Below are 27,210 nucleotides of genomic sequence, written 5' to 3' on the forward strand. Positions count from 1 at the left end.
TTTTGGAGTTGCCACCGCCCTTGACTGGGTTCATGGAAAAACAAGGAAACATTTACCGTAAAAAGCTCCCCTCTCCTCCTTGTATGTAGGCTGCCCCAGTTGGCTATGAAGTTGGAAAAATTGAGGTTGCTATGAACGAGGGTGAGTAGATACTAGAGCACTGCTTCAGAAGTTAATGAAAAAAGCATTTAGAAAATGGAATTGAGCCTAATGCAGTTCATTTAAGATGTTTAGGTCAGCAGGGGAGATGTCATTTGACTCTAGTTGCTTTTCTAATTGCAGTCGCTATAGCTGCGCTCTTCGTTCAACCGCTCTCTGATAGATGTTTTTGAAGGTTTCAACAGTGTTTGCTGTTTCCCTCCAACACAAATTGCTTTCATCCCTGTCTCGTTACGTATTATTGAGTTTGCTTATTAGTAGTGCTTAGTGCTGGTAGGGAAGCGAGTGTCATGTGCTACTCTCAAACTGTTATTTTGACTGCTGTGTTCCATCTTTGAGATATACTATCATCGATTCCCCTACATACTACATCTGTATCTACAGGGCATTTGGAAAGTATTTAGACCCCTTGACCTTTTCAAAAAAAAAAATGTTACAGCCTTATTCTAAAATGTATTAAATTTACAATACTCCACAATGACAAAGCAAAAACTGGTTTTTCGAAATGTTTGCAAATGTATTAAAAATCAAATATTACATACGTTTTCAGACCCTTTACTCAGTACTTTGTTGCAGCACCTTTGGCAACGTTTACAGCCTCAAGTCTTCTTGGGTATGACATTACAAGCTTGGCACCTGCATTTGGGGAGTTTCTCCCATTCTTCTCTGCAGATCCTCTCATGCTCTGTCAGATTGGAGGGGGAGCGTCGCTGCACAGCAGGTCTCTCAGGTCTCTCAGGTCTTTTCAGGTCTCTCCAGAGATGATCGATCAAGTCCAGGCTCTGGCTGGGCCACTCAAGGACATACAGAGTCTTGTCCCGAAGCCACTCCTGTGTTGTCTTGGCTGTGTGCTTAGGATCTGAGGTCCTGAGCGCTCTAGAGTAGGTTTTCATCAAGGATCTCTCTGTACTTTGCTCTGTTCATCTTTCCCTCAATCCTGACTAGTCTTGCAGTTCCTGCTGCTGAAAGATATCCCCACAGCATGATGCTGCCACCACCATGCTTCACCGTAGGGATGGTGTCTGGTTTCCTCCATATGTTACACTTGGCATTCGGTTCAAAGACTTCAATATTGGTTTTATCAGACCAGAGAATCTTCTTTCCCATGGTCGGAGAGTCCTTTAGGAGCCTTTTGGCAAACTCCAAGCGGGCTGTAATGTTCCTTTTACTGAGGAATGTCTTCCGTCTGGCCACTCTACCATAAAGGCCTAATTGGTGGAGTGCTGCAGAGATGATTGTCCTTCTGGAAGATTCTCCCATCTCCACAGAGGAACTCTGGAGCTCTGTCAGAGTGAGCATCAGGTTCTTGGTCACCTCCTTGACCAAGGCCCTTCTCCCCCGATTGCTCAGTTTGGCCGGGCGGCCAGCTCTAGGAGGGGTCTTGGTGGTTTCGAACTAATTCCATTTAAGTATGATGTAGGCCACTGTGTTCATGGGGACCTTCATTGCTGCAGAAATACTTTGGTACCCTTCCCCGGGTACCCTTCCGACAATTCATTTAAAACTTATTATGGCTCAGATCCCGCTAACGGGATCAATATGACAACAGCCAGTGAAAGTGCAGGGCGCCAAATTCAAACAACAGAAATCTCATCATTAAAATTCCTCAAACATACAAGTATTTGACACCATTTTAAAGATAAACCTGTTGTTAATCCCACCCACAGTGTCCGCTTTCAAAAAGGCTTTACGACGAAAGCACACCAAACGATTGTTAGGTCAGTACCTAGTCACAGAAAACACAGTCATTTTTCCGGCCAAAGAAAGGAGTCACAAAAAGCAGAAATAGAGATAAAAATGAATCACTAACCTTTGATGATCTTCATCAGATGACACTCATAGGATTTCATGTTACACAATACATGTATGTTTTGTTGGATAAAGTTCATATTTATATCCAAAAATCTCAGTTTACATTGGCGCGTTACGTTCAGTAATGTTTTGCTTCCAAAACATCCGGTGATTTTGCAGAGAGCCACATCAATTTACAGACATACTCATCATAAATGTTGATGAAAATACAAGTGTTATGCATGGAACTTTAGATACACGTCTCCTTAACCTCATGGCTTGGTTTTTGCTCTGACATACACTGTCAACTGTGGGACTTTATGTAGACAGGTGTGTGTCTTTCCAAATCATAGCCAATCAATTTGGAGAAACATCTCAAGGATGATCAATGGAAACAGGATGCACCTGAGCTCAATTTTGAGTCTCATAGCAATGGTTCTGAATAATTATGTAAATCAGATTTTTCTGGGTTTTAGGTTTAAAAATATTGACAAAAATGACTAAAAACCAGTTTTTTCTCTTTGCCATTACTGGGTATTGTGTGTAGATTAATGAGAATGTGTTTTATTTAATACATTTTTTAATAAGGCTGTAATGTAACAAAGTGGGAAAAGGAATACTTTCCAAATACACTGTATACACCTACTGCCTGCCATCTTCTCTTCTCCTCCTCTCCTCCTTTCATCTCCTGTCCTCTCGCTTTCTCTCCCCCCGGCTTCTTCTCAAAAGACCCTGATATTCCCGCTCCTGTAGACCAGTCTTTGTCCATGTCCCCTCGTTCTGTCAGATTCCACTGACTCACCACATAATATAGCCTTAGTACAGCAGCCGCCAAAGCTGTAGTACATGCCATGCGTTCTGCTTCTTCATTCCAAAGTTTTTGAACATTTTCATCCCTACTCTCTCTTAAGTGTACTCTAAAAGCAACAAAAAAAAGCATGTTGAGTTATAATTTCGAATTTGCTTTGGAAGTAAATTCATGAACATCATTTTCTGTAATATGTGGTTTGTGAAATTGTGGTTTGCTTTTCACAAAACACTAAAATGTCCCTGGACTCCAAGAAGCAATGTCAGCAGGAGCAATTTAATTTGTATAGCAGGCTGCTGAATGTATTTGCCAAAGAAATATTCCAGAGATCTTCATGTGCTCCACAAACATTCCTCTTTTGGCCAGGGTTCTACTCTGTGGGTTGAGGAGGCAGAAGGAGTATCGCTTGCTATTTATTTTTGCGCAAGTTTCAGTTCTTTCAACATATCGCCTAAACCTAGAGCTATGAGCTATAACCTCATGTGTTTTAGCCCTATCACTGCATGGATGTTATTAGAACTTACAATTACCAAAGTGAGAACACCAGAATAATGTGATTGAGTGAGAGATTGAGTGTGAAGGAGAGGAAAGGGAAAGTGGGGTGAGGCAGAGAATGTGTCTATAGATTCTTGACGGGAGAGTTGTGGTGTGTTTTGTGGCCACATCTCTTTGGAGGAGGGAAACCCCTCTGCCTCTCTCCTCAGCATGTGTTTCCAGACAGAAGAAATCTGGTCTCCACATGAACCCCCTCTCACACACGCTCAACCCAGATCTCCGCCCCCATATCCCATACACCCAAACAGTCAAAACAGCACTCCATCCACCCCAAATCCACTCACTCAAGACAGCCTCTGCCCCTTCTCATTGCAACAGACCGATGGGGATCTGTAGTTAGTTATATGCATGTGCATGTTTTCATCTAGGTCCAAAAACGTTTATTTTTTCCATTCCTCAGTGTCGTTCCATATAGTAAACTACTCATCCAATGATACCAGTCTAAGGTCCCTTTCATCCAATATCCAGACATAGATTGAACCAGCCTCTTAACTAGAAACCAGTCAATGATAAAACATGCAGGGCAGATGAGTAACATTCTCAAAAGTGTTAGTAAATCTAAATCTTATTGGCAGGTAGCCTAGTGGTTAGAGCTTTGGAGTAGTAACCGAAAGGTTGCAAGATCAAATCCCCAATCTGACGAGATAAAAATCTGTCGTTCTGCCCCTGAATAAGGCAGTTAACCCACTGCTCCTAGGCTGTCATTGAAAATAAGAATTTGTTCTTGAATTACTTGCCTAGTTAAATAAAATATAAATAAATAAATATCTCAACAGTAAACTTTTTTACATTTTGTTGTACACTGGTATTGGACAGAAACATAATTATTGTGCCTAGGGCCTGACAATAAGAATCTCTGCGAAGTCATAACGTCTCTACATTGTTGTGAAGTGTCCACATTGTCAGGAGAACCCACATTGTCATAAACATTATTCTGTTGCTAAGAGGTTGGGCAGGAAATCCAGATGTGCTTAAACAGAGTGACTGTTGTGAGATGTTGGCATGGCAACCAAGAATGTGGTTCTTCAAGGAATCCGCTACGTTCAGAAACTGGAGAGCCAGGCCCAGGGAGAACAGAATGAGGGAGTTGGCCTTTACTGACTTCATACTGTAGTCAAGGTGACGCTATAGGAGGAAGCAGGGCACTCCAGAGGGTGTTGCGGTCTGCCCACGCATCATCGGGGACAAACTACCTGCCCTCCAGGACACCTACAGCACCCGATGTCATAGGAAGGCCAAAAAGATCATCAAGGACAACAACCACCCGAGCCACTGCCTGTTCACTATCATCCAGAAGGCGAGGTCAGTACAGGTGCATCAAAGCTGGGACCGAGAGAGAAGCTGTTTTTCAGTCTCAAGACCATCAGACTGTTAAATAGCCATCACTAGCACATAGAGGCTGCTGCCTATATACATAGACTTGAAATCACTGGCCACTTTAATAAATGGAACACTAGTCACTTTAATAATGTTACATAGCTTGCATTACTCATCTCATATGTATGTACTGTAATCTATACTATTCTACTGTATCTTAGTCTATGCCGCTCTGGCATTGCTCGTCCATATATTTATATATTCTTAATTCCATTCCTTTACTTAGATTTGTGTGTATTGGGTATATGTTGTGAAATTGTTAGATATTTCTTGTTAGATATTACTGCACAGTCGGGGCTAGAAACACAAGCATTTTGCTACACCCACAACAACATCTGCTAAACATGTATATGTGACCAATTAAATTGTATTTTATTTAGAGGGAGCGGGAGAGAGAGAGACTTGGCTGCCAGCCAGAAGGATAGCTGTGAATTCCAAAGCATTTATGTCTACGGTTTTCCAGCAACTATGGAGTGTGTGTAGTCTTGGGAGGAGAGGATGTACTCAAAAGACAATCCCAGATTCCAACATGTGTATAGGGAAATTCCTATATTTAGCTCAGTTACAGTTGTTCGGAAAACACACCATTTAAATGTATGCTGGGTAGTTATGGAAACATTTGAATTTGCTCAAAACGTAAAGCATAAGTATTCATAGGATAAATGTATTGTTACACTGACAGTAGTCTGTAGTGTACATATACAGCCAAGTGGTCACTGAGTAGTGTAGATACATCGTTTTTGAAGTAGCTTCTATACTAATCAACATCTAGGAGAAAGTTAGGTGAGGTGAGTCACCAAAACCAATTAACACTTCCACCCCTATCATCTGGCGACCACTAGTGAGGACTAGTGACGAGTATGAATGTCACAGCGACCTTTCGAAACACATTTCATGATGAAAACACAACTTTTTTTGTAGTTTACCATTACTAACCATGGATGCACAGCATACACAATGTTTTTTTATTTTTTAATCTATGGTCATTCGTTGACCGTGGCATTAACCCTGAAGGGTCATCACAGTATCTACTACTGCGGATGTGGGTTGTTTTCTGTAACGTGGATGTGTGTTTGTGTTCATTCAAGTGTGTGGGGGTGGGGGGGTTTGTGTGAACATGATGGTTCACACACATATTTTTTACGTGTAGACCACCCTACACTTACATACTGTACATAAAACTTCCTCTCCTGAACCACACCCTGGCCCTGCTTTATACAAGACAGAGTGGTTTCCATAGGCTTTCCCATTTACTTCCTTACCATAGACTTCCCTAGCCCATTTTCCCTTCCCTTCCAATATCCCCCACTGGAAAAAATGGAAAACCTCCATCTGTCTACTCCAGTCCAGTATTGACCCGTTGCTATCGGAGTAACTCTGTTTGAGTGTGATGGTCGCTATGGAGCGTGGTGTTATTAGTCAGTAAACTGCACCCTGGGACCAGCCGATAGGGAGAACAGGCCAGTTTTTTTGGTGGGGGCTGTTGAGTGTTGTAATGTGTGTTGAATGCAGTGGTGGTTATGGGGCTATGTGTGTGTGCCTACCAGACTGGTTGTGCAACCCAACTTTACAGTAAAAGCCTGTTACCATTTTGATTCTTAGAATCATGACTAGTCGAGATGACACAGAGCTCCTGCTGTTGCTATGTTCTTCACAGTTAGAGGCCACTATACTAGGCAACCCACACTCTAATCAGTAGACTAATCATTAGCTTTGTACACAAAAGCATCAAGCACCTAACACTCCATCTTGTGTTTGGCATGCTTGAGTGTGTGAAGTGTGTGTACATGTGCGTGATAGTATATTGTACAGGGAGTCAGGGTCTGAGTGGTGTTTATGCCTTCCTGTTATATTTAGGCCCTGTGAGGAATGTGCCTGGTCCCTGGCCCCATGTTTACATTACACATACTGCGCTGCATTGAGGACTGGCCATCACAAATGCTATTTACCTTCACCTTTGACCCTGCACTGAGATGAGACACACAACATTTGGCGTGGGGGGGGGGTATTTGTCATATATACACACCCCAACACAAACTTTGGACTGTTATACAGTACCAGTCAAAAGTTTGGACACCTACTCATTCAAGGGTCCGGGCCTCTGGCAGTCTCTTTGGGGGTACCACAGGGTTCAATTCTTGGTCTGACTCTTTTCTCTGTATACAGTGCCTTGCGAAAGTATTCGGCCCCCTTGAACTTTGCGACCTTTTGCCACATTTCAGGCTTCAAACATAAAGATATAAAACTGTATTTTTTTGTGAAGAATCAACAACAAGTGGGACACAATCATGAAGTGGAATGACATTTATTGGATATTTCAAACTTTTTTAACAAATCAAAAACTGAAAAATTGGGCGTGCAAAATTATTCAGCCCCTTTACTTTCAGTGCAGCAAACTCTCTCCAGAAGTTCAGTGAGGATCTCTGAATGATCCAATGTTGACCTAAATGATTAATGATGATAAATACAATCCACCTGTGTGTAATCAAGTCTCCGTATAAATGCACCTGCACTGTGATAGTCTCAGAGGTCCGTTAAAAGCGCAGAGAGCATCATGAAGAACAAGGAACACACCAGGCAGGTCCGAGATACTGTTGTGAAGAAGTTTAAAGCCGGATTTGGATACAAAAAGATTTCCCAAGCTTTAAACATCCCAAGGAGCACTGTGCAAGCAATAATATTGAAATGGAAGGAGTATCAGACCACTGCAAATCTACCAAGACCTGGCCGTCCCTCTAAACTTTCAGCTCATACAAGGAGAAGACTGATCAGAGATGCAGCCAAGAGGCCCATGATCACTCTGGATGAACTGCAGAGATCTACAGCTGAGGTGGGAGACTCTGTCCATAGGACAACAATCAGTCGTATATTGCACAAATCTGGCCTTTATGGAAGAGTGGCAAGAAGAAAGCCATTTCTTAAAGATATCCATAAAAAGTGTTGTTTAAAGTTTGCCACAAGCCACCTGGGAGACACACCAAACATGTGGAAGAAGGTGCTCTGGTCAGATGAAACCAAAATTGAACTTTTTGGCAACAATGCAAAACGTTATGTTTGGCGTAAAAGCAACACAGTTCATCACCCTGAACACACCATCCCCACTGTCAAACATGGTGGTGGCAGCATCATGGTTTGGGCCTGCTTTTCTTCAGCAGGGACAGGGAAGATGGTTAAAATTGATGGGAAGATGGATGGAGCCAACTATAGGACCATTCTGGAAGAAAACCTGATGGAGTCTGCAAAAGACCTGAGACTGGGACGGAGATTTGTCTTCCAACAAGACAATGATCCAAAACATAAAGCAAAATCTACAATGGAATGGTTCAAAAATAAACATATCCAGGTGTTAGAATGGCCAAGTCAAAGTCCAGACCTGAATCCAATCGAGAATCTGTGGAAAGAACTGAAAACTGCTGTTCACAAATGCTCTCCATCCAACCTCACTGAGCTCGAGCTGTTTTGCAAGGAGGAATGGGAAAAAATGTCAGTCTCTCAATGTGCAAAACTGATAGAGACATACCCCAAGCGACTTACAGCTGTAATCGCAGCAAAAGGTGGCGCTACTAAGTATTAACTTAAGGGGGCTGAATAATGTTGCACGCCCAATTTTTCAGTTTTTGATTTGTTAAAAAAGTTTGAAATATCCAATAAATGTCGTTCCACTTCATGATTGTGTCCCACTTGTTGTTGATTCTTCACAAAAAAATACAGTTTTATATCTTTATGTTTGAAGCCTGAAATGTGGCAAAAGGTCGCAAAGTTCAAGGGGGCCGAATACGTTCGCAAGGCACTGTATGTCAACAATGTCACTCTTGCCGCAGGTGATTCCTTGATCCACCTCTACGCAGAAGACACCATTCTGTATACTCTGGCCCTTCTTTGGATACTGTGTTAACAAACCTCCAAACGAGCTTCAATGCCATACAACACTCCTTCTGTGGCCTCCAACTGCTCTTAAACACTAGTAAAACTAAATGCATGCTTTTCAACCGATCGCTGCCTGCACCCACCCGCCCGACTAGCATCACTACTCTGGACGGTTCTGACTTAGAATATGTGGACAACTACAAATACCTAGGTGTCTGGCTAGACTGTAAAGTCTCCTTCCAGACTCATATTATAAATCTTCTAACCAAAATTAAATCTGGAATCGGCTTGCTATTTCGCAACAAAGGATTCTTCACTCATGCTGGCAAACATACCCTCGTAAAACTGACCATCCTACCGATCCTCGACAATGTAATTTACAAAATAGCCTCCAACACTCTACTCAGCAAACTGGATGGAGTCTATCACAGTGCCATCCGTTTTGTCACCAAAGCCCCATATACAGTGGGGCAAAAAAGTATTTAGTCAGCCACCAATTGTGCAAGTTCTCCCACTTAAAAATATGAGAGAGGCCTGTAATTTTCATCATAGGTACACTTCAACTATGACAGACAAAATGAGAAAAAAAATCCAGAAATGCGCATTGTAGGATTTTTTATGAATTTATTTGCAAATTATGGTGGAAAATAAGTATTTGGTCAATAACAAAAGTGTATCTCAATACTTTGTTATATACCCTTTGTTGGCAATGACAGAGGTCAAACGTTTTCTGTAAGTCTTCACAAGGTTTCCACACACTGTTGCTGGTATTTTGGCCCATTCCTCCATGCAGATCTCCTCTAGAGCAGTGATGTTTTGGGGCTGTTGCTGGGCAACACAGACTTTCAACTCCCTCCATAGATTTTCTATGGGGTTGAGATCTGGAGACTGGCTAGGCCACTCCAGGACCTTGAAATGCTTCTTACGAAGCCACTCCTTCGTTGCCCGGGCGGTGTGTTTGGGATCATTGTCATGCTGAAAGACCCAGCCACGTTTCATCTTCAATGCCCTTGCTGATGGAAGGAGGATTTCACTCAAAATCTCACGATACATGGCCCCATTCATTCTTTCCTTTACACGGATCAGTCGTCCTGGTCCCTTTGCAGAAAAACAGCCCCAAAGCATGATGTTTCCACCCCCATGCTTCACAGTAGGTATGGCGTTCTTTGGATGCAACTCAGCATTCTATGTCCTCCAAACACGACGAGTTGAGTTTTTACCAAAAAGTTCTACTTTGGTTTCATCTGACCATATGACATTCTCCCAATCTTCTTCTGGATCATCCAAATGCTCTCTAGCAAACTTCAGACGGGCCTGGACATGTACTGGTTTAAGCAGGGGGACACGTCTGGCACTGCAGGATTTGAGTCCCTGGCGGCGTAGTGTGTTACTGATGGTAGGCTTTGTTACCAGCTCTCTGCAGGTCATTCACTAGGTCCCCCCATGTGGTTCTGGGATTTTTGCTCACCATTCTTGTGATCATTTTGACCCCACGGGGTGAGATCTTGCGTGGAGCCCCAGATCGAGGGAGATTATCAGTGGTCTTGTTTGTCTTCCATTTCCTAATAATTGCTCCCACAGTTGATTTCTTCAAGCCAAGCTGCTTACATATTGCAGATTTCGTCTTCCCAGCCTGGTACAGGTCTACAATTTTGTTTCTGGTGTCCTTTGACAGCTCTTTGGTCTTGGCCATAGTGGAATTTGGAGTGTGACTGTTTGAGCTTGTGGACAGGTGTCTTTTATACTGATAACAATTTCAAACAGGTGCCATTAATACAGGTAACGAGTGGTGGACAGAGGAGCCTCTTAAAGAAGAAGTTACAGGTCTGTGAGAGCCAGAAATTTTGCTTGTTTGTAGGTGACCAAATACTTATTTTCCACCATAATTTACAAATAAATTCAAATTCAATTCTGGATTTTTTCTCCTCATTTTGTCTGTCATAGATGAAGTGTACCTATGATGAAAATTACAGGCCTCTCATCTTTTTAAGTGGGAGAACTTGCACAATTGGTGGCTGACTAAATACTTTTTTGCCCCACTGTACCACCCACCACTGCGACCTGTATGCTCTCGTTGGCTGGCCCTCGCTACATATTCGTCGCCAGACCCACTGGCTCCAGGTCATCTATAAGTCTTTGCTAGGTAAAGCTCCACCTTATCTCAGCTCACTGGTCACCATAACAACACCCATAGCACACGCTCCAGCAGGTATATCTCACTGGTCATCCCCAAAGCCAACACCTGCTCTGGCTGCCTTTCCTTCCAGCTCTCTGCTGCCAATGACTGGAATGAATTGCAAAAATCACTGAAGTTGGAGACATATCTCCCTCACTAACTTTAAGCATCAGCTATTTGAGCAGATTACCGATTGCTGTACACAGCCCATCTGTAAATAGCCCATCCAACTACCTACCTCATCCCCATATTGTTTTTATTTACTTTTTTTGCACACCAGTATTTCTACTTGCACATCATCATCTGCACATCTATCACTCCAGTGTTAACTTGCTGAATTGTAATTATTTTGCTACTATAGCCTGTTTATTGCCTTACCTCCTTATGACGTTTGCACACACTGTATATATTCTTTATTTTATTTATTTCACCTTTATTTAACCAGGTAGGCCAGTTGAGAACAAGTTCTCAATTACACCTGTGACCTGGCCAAGATAAGGCAAAGCAGTGCGACACAAACAACAACACAAGAGTTACACATGGAATAAACAAACATACAGTCAATAACACAATAGAAAAAGAGGAGGGTGCAAAGCTGTCATCAGCTACTTTGAAGAATCTCAAATATAAAATATATATTTGATTTAACACTTTTTTTGGTTACTACAGTTGCAAACCGTAGTTGCAAACCAGACTACAGTTGCAAACCGTAGTCTGGCTTTTTATGGCGATTTTGGAGCAGTGGCTTTTTCCTTGCCGAGCGGCCTTTCAGATTATATCGATATCGGACTAGTTTTACTGTGGATATAGATACTTTCGTACCGCTTTCCTCCAGCATCTTCATCAGGTCCTTTGCTGTTGTTCTGGGATTGATTTGCACTTTTCGCACCAAAGTACGTTCATCTCCAGGAGACAGAACGCGTCTCCTTCCTGAGCGGTATGGCTGCTGCGTGGTCCCATGGTGTTTATACTTGCGTACTATTGTTTGTACAGATGAACGTGGTACCTTCAGTCATTTGGAAAATGCTCCCAATGATGAACCAGACTTGTGGAGGTCTACCATTTTTTTCTGAGGTCTTAGCTGATTTCTTTTGATTTTCCCATGATGTCAAGCAAATAGGCACTGAGTTTGAAGGTAGGCCATGAAATACAACCACAGGTACACCTCCAATTGACTCAAATGATGTCAATTAGCCTATCAGAAGCTTCTAAAGTCATGACATCATTTTCTGGAATTTTCCAAGCTGTTTAAAGGCACAGTGAACCTCATGTATGTAAACTTCTGACCCACTGGAATTTTGATACAGTTAATTATAAGTGAAATAATCTGTCTGTAAACAATTATTGGAAAAATGACTTGTGGCATGCACAAAGTAGATGTCCTAACTGACTTGCCAAAACTGTAGTTTGTTAACAAGAAATTTGTGGAGTGGTTGAAAAACAAGTTTTAATGACTCCAACCTAAGTGTATTTAACCTCCCGACTTCAACTGTACATAGGCCAGCAGTCTCTAAGATGCAGGGTTGAGTAACCGGTTCATAGCCGGCTAGTAACAGTGTCTAAAGTTCAGGGCAGGGTACTGGGCGGAGGCCGGCTAGTGATGACTGATTAACAGTCTGATGGCTTGGCGATAGAAGCTGTTTATCAGTCTCACGATCCCTGTTCTGTCTCCGCCTTCTAGGTGGTGTGTGTGTGTACTGTCTTCATTTCATCACCTGCAGAACAGGCTGCTCAGGCTACCAATATTCACTCTGGAGGCCTTTTTCATGTCATCATCTGTAACCAGGGAAACAGGTTTGGTTTGAGGTGCGTTAACCTCTCGGGGCTCAGAGAGAGGTCAATGCTCTACAGATGGACTGACTCCGTTCCATTCCCACCTGGCTGACATTTTAGTTTTTTCTGCTGCCTTGGCCATGACTCTACAAATCTTAGTAGGATGAAGTTGCATCTAAATGCTTATCAACACCCAAGTCAATTATCTGTTATTCCTAGAAATTGAGTATCTAGGCCACTTTTTGTTTTTATCCTCCGCCATTGTCGCTCTGCCAGTGCTGTGTGCCACCTTGGGTCTATCGGCCATCTTTGATCTATCTTTCCCTTACCTGCCATTCTTCACTGTGGTTAAGGAAACACACGCAAACACAAGCTGTTTTCACCCTTTCTCCTTTACCCCCAACCAGTTCAATATACACAAAACGAGAGAAAATGCTTTGAAACTGCTGATTCTTGCTTTCAAAACGTTTTGCTACGTTGTACCTTACTGAACATGACACAGCAGCACATAGTGTAAGAGCAAGGCTAACCTCACCGTGCCCACTTTCCCATCCATGCTGTCACAGACTGGGTCCCCTGCCAGCAGTCTCATCCCCTTGGCCCTGTGTATATCCACTATGTGTCTCTGTCTGTGGCACTGTTAATAGGCTACCAGCAGCTCACTGCCAAGCCTGGCCCTGGCTTAGCAGGGGATAGCTTGCTAATGCTGAATCATTCTAATGGTCTAGGGCTGTCTTATCTGTCTGTCTGATACAGGGGAGAGAGGATTACAGTAGCTTCAACCCCAGCCAGGGGGGCTCACTGTCGGGCATGGTTTTGGGGTTCATCCCCTTTCATGGTTTGATTTAATTTGCTTAACTGACAGGACCCAGCCAGGACCTAGGCTATGGTGTCTGGTCCTAATCATACCCCACAAAAAGAGCCACGTGCCTGAGCTTGGGCCAAGTGATGTCCCCCTGTCTCTCTCAGTGGCGATTTGAGGCTATCATTTCCTGATTATGGCCTGACTGCTTCGCTGGATCATAGTAGGGAATCAAGGTTTTGTAGTGTAAAGCTTGTGTAAGGGGTTATTAAGTGAGTGCCTCCTCACCCACTTCTATCAATGATTACAGTCAGTCATTATATACATGGCTCTGATTACCCCCTCCCTTCACAAGGACAGGGAGGAAACTACAATCAGTGTCTCTACTGAAGATACCTCTCACTAACGACGCTCCTCAAACATCATAGAGGAAGCCATGGCCATACAAGCAGACATAAACACACATAGTAGGATCTCCAACGAGTCTGCTAAATCTATTGTCCCAGGGTCATCAGGAATCATTATGTATGCAGGCTTTTTATTTCAACCAATAATCCATGGTCAAATTCTACTATTTGAAGTATCACAGATAAGTAACCAAAATGGAATCTGAATATCAAACAGTATTTCTAAAATAGGTGATTCAAAAATGTTTGTTCTCATTGACCAAGCAGTTATTCTTAATACATACAGTTAGTACGTGTCTGTCTTGATGTTCAGCTGAAGTGAGAACCAGCCTACACAGTGAGTGCCAAGGATCAATGTTGAGAGACCATACAGCACTCATACAAGACGTCACAGAGAGAGCTACAAGGTGATAGATAATCATGTAAACAGAATCCTGGCCATGAGGTCTCTTATCAGAGCATTTTATACCGTCTTTATTTGATCTCCATAGCTCCTGCTTTGAGTGTCCCGGAGGAGATGTGTGACCTGGAAGAACGATAAGACAGGTTGAAGTTTAGTGTGAGTGTGTATGTATGAGAGACCGGGATGTTTACCTGGGACTTCTCTCTCCTTGGGGAAAGAGTCACACACACCTTATTGGCTAAGAGCAGCATGGGATTAGGGCCTCTATATATACACACACATACACACAGCCTGCAGCAGGAGATAGGACATAATGCTGTGTCTCCCGTCAGTGCTGGCCTGCTGGTAGTCTGGCTAAATAGGTGTTATTATTCAGACATGCTTGGACCTGCGTTTCTACATGTGTCTCTTTCTGTCTTTTTATTCCTCTTTAGGGGGTAGCCACTAGCCAGCGTGTGTGCTGACCTTTAGACTAGACCTCAGTGTGTGTGCTGCTGTTTATCCCATGACTATTTGTCAGTTTAGGGACGGCACCTCGTCTGTTGACTCCAGCCTCACCCCTGGGGCCACGCACACACCACACACATACACACACTGAAAGCACTTCCATTGGGTCCTGCCTAATTGTTAAGCTCAGTCGCACAACTGAGCCATTGAGGATGTTTGAGTGTCCTAACAAGATACTTTGTGCTTTACATCGCTAAATTGGTGTGCCAGTAACTGCTATATAACATGGTCTACAGCCTCCCAGAATTAAAGCTGCGTTTCAAATGGCATCCTATTCCCTATGTTGTTTGCTACTTTTGTGCACACACACAGTGCACTATATTGGGAATAGGGTGCCATTTGGGAGACAGACTGAGTAATTCAGTGGTTTGAATTGAGACAGGAGTTTTGAGAAAGGTTCGGGTTAGTAACAGTGTGGACAGGGTCAGGTCATTGGACTACTCGGGCATTGCTGTTCTCAATGGGATATTTTGGGGAAAACATAAATCTCTCCAGTCTGCTACAGTAACTAAGATGGATGTGAGATTTACTGATCTAACTCTGACACACAACACAATACAGATGTTGTAAAGGCTGCTGCAGTCTAATAAAAGATTATTCAAAAGATTTCCCTGAAGTTATTGTATATCAGAGCAGTATGAACACATTCTAAAGTGGCTCTATTGTAGACTGGCATTGGGTGCCACCTATTGGTTCTAGTACGCTACTACATCACCCTGTTACCAAAGACTGTCAGATATGCTGCAGCCTCAGACTTTCATTTCATAACCATGACCTTGCAGATGTTTCATAAGCATGATGACCTTCCTCAATGTAATTAAATAAAGAGTAGTCAGTGTTTGACATTCAAAGGCATGTATCTGACAAGCAAATCAAGGAAAAACAAACAAAGGCTTGTTATGATAATCTAAAACTGCATGACATTTTCCTGGAAATAATACAATGTTTATCATAAATACAAAAAAAGTCTGTAGTGCTTTGAGTCAGGTGGTCACAGGATGTGGTGCGTTTTGCACCGTGGCTAATATGGTGGACATGACCTAAGTCATGAGATCCCAGTCATCCCACCACTACCTCATGAGATGTTGGTTAACCATGTGACTTCTGGGTAGATGAGTAGGTTGTTTGTTTGTTATGTTAGGACATGTGAGTTGACTCAGACCTGGACTCGAAAGCTAGGGACTTAGGATTTAAGTCAAAGTCTAGGTTTAGGAATTTGACTAAATCACTGCCACTCGGTGTCTAAGTTTATCTCATTCTCCCTCTCTCTCTCTCTCTCTTCCTCCTAGGTGATCAGCTGTTTCGGCATCGCCGTCCTGACCGGTCGCTACGTGGGCTTTGCTGTGGTGGCCCTCCTGGTTGAGATCAACTCTGTGTTCCTCCACCTGCGGCAGATCTTACGCATGGCCAACCTAGCAGAGGGCAACCTCTACCGCATCAACAGCATGGTCAACCTAGGTACTGTCACGTTCATAATGTTTCAATGATGAAAGGATCTTTTTTATGAACAGCTAGCTTGTGCTAGACATTTATTATCTATAACTTCACATCATGAGGTGTTGCCATTAAGTGGTTTGGTTACATGACCTTTCAACTGTCATAAAGCACTGTAGTAAGTAGATTATACAAATTTTAGCTCCATAGAATTACATATAGAAATACATGTCATTTAATAGGATCTCTGTTCTGTGTCATTTAATATAATCTCTGTTCTGTGTCATTTAATAGGATCTCTGTTCTGTGTCATTTAATAGGATCTCTGTTCTTAGTGCTGATAATAACGAACAACATATTATTCCAGGTACCTATGTGGTGTTCCGGATCAACACCCTGGCCTGGATGACCCGCTGGCTGGTCCTGAACCGGGACAACATCCCCCTGTTCAGCTACACAGCGGGGAGTGTAGGGCTAGCCATTATGACCGCCATGAATATAGTGCTCTTCTACCGCCTGCTGAGGTCTGACTTCCTCAAGAGTAGTACACCCACGCCCACAGATTGTAAAGAGAGTAGAGGGCAAGGAGAGGGAAAGAAGGAGACGTAGGAAGGAAGGGAGGGAGGGAGAAGAGATAATGGCAGAGATTGTATAATGGCAGAGATGGATAAGATGTCCTTGAGTATTTGATAGGGTGAGCAGGATGTATGAACACACGTACGTATGTACACACACAGGGAGATACATAAGACATCCTGTAGCGAAGCCGGGAGAGTGAGGATGTCAGTCACATACAAACACACACACATATAAATACACACTTTGTGGCCAACAGACCTTGTACCTTATGCCTGTACTCTACCTAAGAGATCTGACCAAATACACTTCCCCATCTCTTCTGTTTTGAGGTACAGGCGTTTACAATTCACACACACAAGGTCCATTGAATGATAGCCAAAATGAAGTGACACATCTATGAAATAATTTGTGTGTATATATGTGTACTGTGTGAGTGTGCAGGATAATGTGCTCTACTGTACCTTAGAAAGTTTGGGTTCTCACCCAATCGGTCGTGTGTGTGTGTATATATATATATATAGTCAAAAGTTTGGACACACCTACTCATTCAATTTTTTTTTAAATTGTAATATTTTCTACATTGTAGAATAATAGTGAAGACATCAAAACTATGATATAACACGTATGGAATCATGTAGTAAAAAAAAAAGTTAAACAAATCTAAATATATTTTAGGTTTTTAGATTCTTTAAAGTATCCACCCTTTGCCTAGATAACAGCTTTGCATACTCTTGGCATTCTCTCAACCAGCTTCATGAGGAATGCTTTTCCAACAGTCTTGAAGGAGTTCTGACATGCTGAGCACTTGTTGGCTGCTTTTCCTTCACTCTGCGGTCCAACTCATCCCAAACCATCTCAATTGGGTTGAGGGTCGGGTGATTGTGGAGGCCAGGTCATCTGATGCAGCTCTCAATAGTAGTGGTTTATTTGCAGCAATTCGACCATGAAGGCCTGATTCACACAGTCTCCTCTGAACAGTTGATGTTGAGATGTGTCTGTTACTTGAACTCTGAAGCATTGATTTGGGCTGAAGCATTGATTTTGAGGCTGGTAACTCTAATGAACTTATTCTCTGCAGTAGAGGTAACTCTGGTAACTCTGGGTCTTCCTTTCCTGTGGCGGTCCTCATAGCACTTGATTGTTTTTGCGACTGCACTTGAAGAAACTTGAAAGGTTCTTGAAATTATCTGCATTGACTGACCTTCATGTCTTAAAGTAATAATGGACTGTCATTTCACTTGGTATTTTACCAAATAGGGGTATCTTCTGTATACCACCCCTACCTTGTCACCACACAACTGATTTTCTGAAACGCATTAAGAAGGAAAGAAATTCCACAAATTAACTTTTTAACAAGGCACACCTGTTAATTGAAATGCATTCCAGGTGACTACCTCATGAAGCTGGTTGAGAAAATGCCAAGAGTGTGCAAAGCTGTCATCAAGGCAAAGGGTGGCTGCTTTGAAGAATCTCAAATATAAAATATATATTTGATTTGTTTAAATGTATTTAAATAAAAAAGAATCCCTCATCAATCTACACACAGTACCCGTTTAATGACAAAGCAAAAACAGGTTTTTAGATTTTTTTGAAAATGTATTTAAAAAAAATGAAAGACCTTATTTTACGTAAGACCCTTTGCTATGAGCCTCGAAATTGAGCTCAGGTGCATCCTGTTTCCATTGATCATCCTTGAAATGTTTCTACAACTTGATTGGGGTCCACCTGTGGTAAAATCTTTTTTTGTTGAATTTTACCCCTTTTTCTCCCCAATTTCGTGGTATCCAATTGTTTTAGTAGCTACTATCTTGTCTCATCGCTACAACTCCCGTAGGGGCTCGGGAGAGACGAAGGTTGAAAGTCATGCGTCCTCCGATACACAACCCAACCAAGCCGCACTGCTTTTTTACACAGCGCGCATCCAACCCGGAAGTCAGCCGCACCAATGTGTTGGAGGAAACACTGCACCTGGCAACCTTGGTTAGCGCGCACTGCGCCCGGCCCGCCACAGGAGTCGCTGGTGTGTGATGAGACAAGGACATCCCTACCTGCCAAACCCTCCCTAACCCGGATGATGCTAGGCCAATTGTGCGTCGCCCCACGGACCTCCCGGTCGCGGCCGGTTACGACAGAGCCTGGGCACAAAGTTGACAGTGCATGTCAGAGCAAAAACCAAGCCATGAGGTCGAAGGAATTATCACTCTGACAGAGTGCCAAATTTCCTTTGTGGAGATCGGAGAACCTTCCAGAAAGACAACCATCTCTGCAGCACTCCACCAATCAGGCCTTTTTGGTAGAGTGACCAGACGGAAGCCACTCCTCAGAAAAAGGCACATGACAGCCCGCTTGGAGTTTGCCAAAAGGCCCCTAAAGGACTCTGATTCTGATTCTCAAGATTCTCTGGTTTAATGAAACCAAGATTGAACTCTTTGAACTGAATGCCAAGTGTCATGTCTGGAGGAAACCTGAGAGCATCCCTACAGTGAAACATGGTAATGGCAGCATCATGCTGTGGGGATCGAGGGAAAGATGAATGGAGAAAAGTACAGAGATCATTGATGAAAACCTGCTCCGGAGCGCTCAGTACCTCAGACTAGGGCGAAGGTTCACCTTCCAACAGGACAACGACCCTATGCACAAAGCTAAGACAACGCAGGAGTGGTTTTGGGACAAGTCAATGAAAGTCCTTGAGTGGCCCAGTCAGAGCCCGGACTTAAAACCGATCGAACATCTCTGGAGAGACCTCAAATGTGCAGCGACGCATCGAACCTGACAAAGCTTGAGAGGATCTGCAGAGAAGAATGGGAGAAACTCCCCAAATACAGGTGTGCCAAGTTTGTAGCATCATACCCAAGAAGACTCAAGGCTGTAATTGCTGACAAAGTTTCTTAAACAAAGTATTGAGTCTTTGGACTGTGTGATATTTCCATTATTTATTTATTTTTGTACATTAGCAAAAAAGTATAAATCTGTTTTTGCTTTGTCATTGTGGGGTGTGTGTGTAAATTGAGGAGGAAAAAAATATTTAATCAATTTTAAAGTCTTAACCTTTAACATAACAAAATGTGGAAAAAGTCAAGGGGTCAGAATACTTTCAGAATGCACGTGTGTGTGTGTGTGCGTGCGTGAAATGTCTTACAGGTTGAGGTGCAAATCTCACTGAGAAAGAAAAATATATATAAATACTATATGGAATCATTGAATCCAACACCTGTGTCTTCTTGAACATGTTGTAAACATAGCACTAGAGTCGAAGACGTTTATTGGCCAAGCCTTATGTAAACTAAACACCTGCTACCTCGGAAGACTGTAGCAACTGCATCTGTTCCAAACATGAGCTTTGCTATCTATTTTGTAAGGGTTCCCATGAAGCAGCACACATTTGGCCCAGCGTCATCTGGGTTAGGGGAGTGTTTGGCCTGCTGGGATGTCCTTGTCCCATCGCGCTCTAGTGACTACTTGTGGCAGCTAGGTGCATGCAAGCTGACTTCGGTCGCCAGCTGTACGGTGTTCCCTCCGACACATTGGTGCGGCTGGCTTCTGGGTTAAGTGAGCAGTGTGTCAAGAAGCAGTGCAGTGCATCCTCGTGTTTCGGAGGATGCATTGCTCTCAACCTTCGCCTCTGCCGAGTCCGTACAGGAGTTACAGCGATGGGAGAAGACTGTAACTAGCAATTGGATATCACAAATTTGGGGAGAAAATGAGTAAAAAGCACCAAAAATAAAACCAACAAAAAAGAGGCGTGGGGATATTTCTCAAAACTGTTTCACATACTCGCTAATCGGGTTTTTAACCAAACAACAAGGTTGACTTCAGATCGATTTCGAGTTGAATTTTGTGGAAATTAAACTAAAACAACATTTCCCTAAGAAACAGCAGCCATGTTTGCTTTCTCTCCCTCACACACAGGCACACAGGCAACGGCTGCTATGTTAGTCCATTTGGAACTTGCCCATTAAGTCGAGTGTACCTCTCAATACTAGGTCCACGCAGTCACCATGACAACCGAGAGAGCCAGCTCTTCCCATACACAACAGCTAATGACATCACTAATGACATACAGGCCGTTAGACTGGTATCTGATGACTGACATGGTTGGTGGTCATTGAAGTGTCATTACAGAGTTGGCCTGAAGGAGGCAGAACACTCCATAGAGGAAGGATATGAGATAGGTGAACTGATTCTGGATCTGTGCCTAAAAGTGCAACTTCTACCTAGAGCAGGGATGGGAAACTCCAGTCCTCGGGAGCCTGGTCGGTACCACACTTTTTTCCCCAGCTAACATGCCTGACTGCAGTAATCAACTAATCATGATCTTCAGTTCAGAATGCCATTTGTTTAATCAGCTGTGTTTGGTAGGGATCGGGAAAAGGTGTGACACCACTCCGGCCCTCGAAGACTGGAGTTGCCCATCCCTGTTCTTGGTAGAAGTTGCCCATTTAGGCACAGATCCAATATCAGCTACCTGTCCCATATCCTAGATCTGTGCCTAAAAGGGCAACCTCTATCTAGTATCATCATAACATTACAGACCATCGGTAATATTGAGCTGAAGATTTTCTAACAAGATGTATTTCTATGTTTTGCTCCACTTTTTATTTAATATTTTTATTTTTGTATATTTGTAATTTATTTGTATTTAAAAAAAAGTTGTGGATTTAATTATCAAGGATGAATAAAATTATAAATATGGTTAATGAACACAGTTTGAATAATATTGTATATCCCTTTAGAATAATTGTTGGCTATATTGGAGATATATGGATTGATAGTGGTATCTACAGTATGTGGTGTATAAACTGTTGGGCATTGTGGTGTTTCTATAACCAGTGAGGGGTTCTTTCTGTTTCCCTGAGTCTAGAACATCCATGAGGGTCTTTTGAAAAGAGAGCTTATTCTTATTTGCCTGTTGATTCTTTTGCTCTCTGACCAAACACATCCACTATTGCAGGGGTAGGCAGTCTTACCCAGCAAGAGCTGGTTCCAGCCAAGCAGTAATTCTACTTGACCAATTCTTCATGGAATACTATGATTAGAATAGATGCAAAATTAGATGACCCTACCAATGGCAACACACTGCTATACTGTACCACTATCAACAATGAAAAGACACTAATGATGTTTGATATGAAGCTCATTAGCAAAGCTTGTTTCAGCTGCTTGAATAGACCTCCCAAACATCAGACAGTCAATGAACGGCTGAAGACTATTCTACAAAAACAGCCATGATTTGTTTCCATTCAGAAGTTGCCTTTATTGCGATAAGACTCCTGAATGAACTTCACTAGTTTACAACATGTACAGTGCCTTGCGAAAGTATTCGGCCCCCTCGAACTTTGCGACCTTTTGCCACATTTCAGGCTTCAAACATAAAGATATAAAACTGTATTATTTTGTGAAGAGTCAACAACAAGTGGGACACAATCATGAAGTGGAACGACATTTATTGGATATTTCAAACTTTTTTAACAAATCAAAAACTGAAAAATTGGGCGTGCAAAATTATTCAGCCCCTTTACTTTCAGTGCAGCAAACTCTCTCCAGAAGTTTAGTGAGGATCTCTGAATGATCCAATGTTGACCTAAATGACTAATGATGATAAATACAATCCACCTGTGTGTAATCAAGTCTCCGTATAAATGCACCTGCACTGTGATAGTCTCAGAGGCCCGTTAAAAGCGCAGAGAGCATCATGAAGAACAAGGAACACACTAGGCAGGTCCGAGATACTGTTGTGAAGAAGTTTAAAGCCGGATTTGGATACAAAAAGATTTCCCAAGCTTTAAACATCCCAAGGAGCACTGTGCAAGCGATAATATTGAAATGGAAGGAGTATCAGACCACTGCAAATCTACCAAGACCTGGCCGTCCCTCTAAACTTTCAGCTCATACAAGGAGAAGACTGATCAGAGATGCAGCCAAGAGGCCCATGATCACTCTGGATGAACTGCAGAGATCTACAGCTGAGGTGGGAGACTCTGTCCATAGGACAACAATCAGTCGTATATTGCACAAATCTGGCCTTTATGGAAGAGTGGCAAGAAGAAAGCCATTTCTTAAAGATATCCATAAAACGTGTTGTTTAAAGTTTGCCACAAGCCACCTGGGAGACACACCAAACATGTGGAAGAAGGTGCTCTGGTCAGATGAAACCAAAATTGAACTTTTTGGCAACAATGCAATACGTTATGTTTGGCGTAAAAGCAACACAGCTCATCACCCTGAACACACCATCCCCACTGTCAAACATGGTGGTGGCAGCATCATGGTTTGGGCCTGCTTTTCTTCAGCAGGGACAGGGAAGATGGTTAAAATTGATGGGAAGATGGATGGAGCCAAATACAGGACCATTCTGGAAGAAAACCTGATGGAGTCTGCAAAAGACTGGGACGGAGATTTGTCTTCCAACAAGACAATGATCCAAAACATAAAGCAAAATCTACAATGGAATGGTTCAAAAATAAACATATCCAGGTGTTAGAATGGCCAAGTCAAAGTCCAGACCTGAATCCAATCGAGAATCTGTGGAAAGAACTGAAAACTGCTGTTCACAAATGCTCTCCATCCAACCTCACTGAGCTCAAGCTGTTTTGCAAGGAGGAATGGGAAAAAAATTCAGTCTCTCGATGTGCAAAACTGATAGAGACATACCCCAAGCGACTTACAGCAGTAATCGCAGCAAAAGGTGGCGCTACAAAGTATTAACTCAAGGGGGCTGAATAATTTTGCACGCCCAATTCTTCAGTTTCTGATTTGTTAAAAAAGTTTGAAATATCCAATAAATGTCGTTCCACTTCATGATTGTGTCCCACTTGTTGTTGATTCTTCACAAAAAAAATACAGTTTTATATCTTTATGTTTGAAGCCTGACATGTGGCAAAAGGTCGCAAAGTTCAAGGGGGCCGAATACTTTCGCAAGGCACTGTATGTATGTACTATATTTGTTTCTTTTCGAGCAGATTAACAGATTGTGGTGGTGATATCTGAAGTACTTGCATTAACTTGTGAACTTTATATTGCGGATCATGTGTCCTGTTTTGTAATGATACGACATACTGTTATTGCTTTTTGCCATTATAAATGTAAAGTACCATTGTGGCCAAGTTGGTTGGTAAGTGTCTGTATATTGTTGTAGTCTTTTGTAACCACATGGTGTAACTTTGGTAATGGAGGTTGTGACAATCCTAACAGTGTTGCGTAAGTGGTGGGCCGAAGCCGAAAAACGCGAAGTTGGTCGATCCCCTTCGAGGGAGGCGCTGATTTTTTGTATATGACAGTAAAACATTCTTATGACCAAAAAATGTGTTAGCATCTTCAATTCTTGCACATTTTCAAATAAATATATTTCATCACTCTGCTCACGCAAATTTGCCAAACTGCTAAACTTGGAACCAATCAGAACTCCCATACATACCCCTCCCCTACAAGACTATGGTACTTGCCTTCAGAGTAGCAAGAAGAACTGCCCCTCCCTACCTTCAGGCTATGCTCAAACCCTACTCCTCAACCCGAGCACTCCGTTTTGCCACCTCTGGTCTCTTGGCCCTCCCGCTCAGCCCAGTCCAAGCTCGTCTCTGTCTTGGCACGCCAATGGTGGAAACAGCTTCCCTATGAAGCTAGGCCAGCAGTCCCTACCTATGTTCTGAAAACATCTGAAACTACCTTTTCAAAGTGTATCTGTCTTAAATAATCCCCCGCCTCCGGAACTAACACTCGCACTTGACTTTTTTGTCCTCCTTTGCTCATAAATACTTTATTAAGGAACAATGTACTTAATATAAATACATATCTGTTTTTGAGTGCACTTGAATTATGCAGCGTGCAATAGGAATTGTCTCGATCGTATGAAGAGCTAACTCCGTTGACCATTTAGCCAATTTATTGAAAGCAAGCCAATGTTACAGTTTAACGAGCCTAGCCAGCTACCATATATGTCAATTTGCCTGCTCAGGAGGGTAGTGTTTCATTAGCTATCTTTCTGTCAGTGAATTACATTTTTTAATAATGTTTTGATATTTTGGCATGATTAGGCTACAGTGATGATTTTTTGCATGTAAATCTTGGTGGGGCAAACATGAATTGTACGATAACAGTGATAAACGGTGCCCACAAACTGTTAGGGCCTACATAAAGCTGTCCCAACAGCAGAGCTTTCTTTTCGGCAACATGGAGTGAATCCTTACCACTGTTACACCTGGGTATCAGCGGAGCCTTGTCGGGCAGCGAAACAGTTCATTCATCCTCATTTACCGCCTTTAAAAAAACCATAGCTGATATTGCTGACTTGCTTAAACAAAGGGGGTTTCTACTGACAATTGAGATGTACAAACAATGGCATAAGGGGACGACGGGCGGATAGGAGGCCATACCTAATTTTGATTAAGACAATGAGAGAGCTAGAACGGACGTAGTCAACATAATCTTCTTAGGGATAGACCCCTTTTTTTCAATTTTCGCCTAAATGACATACCCAAATCTAACTGCCTGTAGCTCAGGCCCTAAAGCAAGGATATGCATGTTATTGGTACCATTTGGAAGGCCACACTTGGAAGTTTGTGGAAATCTGAATTGAATGTAGGAGAATATAAAACAATAGACCTGGTAGAAGAAAATACAAAGAAAAACAAAAAACGTTTTTTTTCTATCACCATCTTTGAAATGCAAGAGAAAGGTCCCAGTTCCAGCCATCACTCTGGTTGTAATTCTGATGGTGTCCACACGATGGCAGCAGTGTATGTGCAAAGTTTCAGATGGATAACTTGAAGTATGAGCGAACTATATGTCATTTAGTGTGAAGTCACCCAGGCACATTTGGGCAAATTGTGAAGGAGACATTTGCATTCATATGAAATGTTTCTGCAAGAATATCGTCAAATCTGTATACTTGGACTCTGATTTAGCTTTCCCAGTATTAGTAACCATATAAGTTAAACATTTGCAAAACAACCAGTTTTCATAACTTCATAACTCTGAATAATCGTATAATTTTTGGGCCAAAAGGAAAAGGCATGCTGTCGCAATGTTGGCAGCTACATTTTGAGACGGATACAGGGTTTCCAGATACTCCCGTAAAGCCCAGCTCATTGGCTATCTAGCTAGCTTTGTTTGACCCCAATTGGTGCTTATTTGACAAAGTTCAAGTCAATCAAGTGAAGACCGCCCTTGTCATCGACGTGCCATGAAGGTGTTGCTTACTGACCAAATTTGGTGTCCTATAGGATATACTACACCCCTATTGATATAGTGAAGTCTGGTTACGTTCTATGATCTCTGAGGAATACATACGAAAGTGATTTGACTGGTTGAAACAACGTTTAGAGTTAGATTTTCACAGATTCCTTTCTTTGCAAATTGAACGAGTGGAAATACAAAATCGATCGTGCATGCTATATGGACCTTTTTAGGGTATGAAAAAGGATTTTATCTAACAAAACGATACTTCATGTTATTTCTGGGACCCTTTGGATGATAAATCAGAGCAAGATTTCAGAATATAAGTACACATTTCATCTTCAGAGGTGAATTTATCAAACCTATCGCAGTGAAAAAAGTGTTTTGTTGTTAGGAGCAATCCTCAAACAATAGCATGGCAGTAATAGCTACTGTAAATTGGACCATGCAGTTATATTAACAAGAATTTAAGCTTTCAGCCGGTATAAGACACTTATATGTCCCGACATTTGTTGTTTCTCTAAAATCTGCGATCATGACACAAGGCGCTGCATGATTTACAATTGTCCCTTGGACGGGAAACCTATCCATTCTATTATTTGTTCAGCACTTTTGAAATGTACAGCGACAGAATTCAGAACATGGGTCATTCTTACAGTATTCTCCCTGTTCATGAAGTCAGAACCGTAGGATAAATAAAGGGGGCATATAAGCAGACAATGAAAGCTCTTACAATATTCGATGATGACATTTCTCTAAAACAGGCTTTAGGCTATATGTGCACCACCAAGTCAGAACAGTAGGCTAAGTTACGAGGGGGAAAGGGACCAAATTATTAGGGTGCGGCACATGGGCTACTAACAGCTTACCACCCACCTTACACTTAGTATTGCTTTCTTAGCAACAGTATACATACAGTGGGGAGAACAAGTATTTGATACACTGGCGATTTTGCAGGTTTTCCTACTTCTTACTGGTTGGTAGGTGATCAAATACTTATGTCATTTAATAAAATACAAATTAGTTACTTAAAAATCATACAATGTGATTTTCTGGATTTTTGTTTTAGATTCCGTCTCTCACAGTTGAAGTGTACCTATGATAAAAATTACAGACCTCTACATGCTATGTAAGTGGGAAAACCTGAAAAATCGGCAGTGTGTCAAATACTTTTTCTCCCCACTGTATCCTCCTGGCATACTACATAATTTATGCAGAAGCATAAAATACATTTTTGGACTCACCTTGTTATGATGTGCTCAGTTGAGCAGGAAGGTGGCGCTGCGTCCTTCTTGTGGGCAAATTTTGTCATCAAATCTGTCATTCTCTGGATTTATGGTGCTTTCAAGACAACTGTGAACTCTGGAGAAAAAAAACAGGTTGAATCATGACGTCAGTGAT

General features: G+C 42.2%; 2 protein-coding genes across 2 annotated transcripts in view; one reads left to right on the top strand and one right to left on the bottom strand.

The window, feature by feature from the left end:
* Nucleotides 1-17,289, top strand: part of LOC109905663 (TLC domain-containing protein 2) — a 34,718-nt gene extending 17,429 nt beyond the window's left edge. Inside the window, exons 4-5 of the mRNA XM_020503173.2 lie at nt 15,915-16,083; nt 16,427-17,289. Coding sequence (XP_020358762.1) covers nt 15,915-16,083; nt 16,427-16,668 — 411 coding nt within the window. The 3' untranslated portion in view covers nt 16,669-17,289. The remainder of the gene's footprint in view (nt 1-15,914; nt 16,084-16,426) is intronic.
* aifm4 (apoptosis inducing factor mitochondria associated 4) overlaps nt 1-27,210 on the bottom strand; it is a 72,215-nt gene that overhangs the window by 42,726 nt on the left and 2,279 nt on the right. The window contains exon 2 of the mRNA XM_020503172.2: nt 27,054-27,171. The gene's annotated coding sequence lies outside the window, so the exon portion shown is untranslated. The remainder of the gene's footprint in view (nt 1-27,053; nt 27,172-27,210) is intronic.

The sequence above is a fragment of the Oncorhynchus kisutch genome, linkage group LG15 (genome assembly GCF_002021735.2).
Source record: "Oncorhynchus kisutch isolate 150728-3 linkage group LG15, Okis_V2, whole genome shotgun sequence".
Taxonomy (NCBI): Eukaryota; Metazoa; Chordata; class Actinopteri; order Salmoniformes; family Salmonidae; genus Oncorhynchus; species Oncorhynchus kisutch.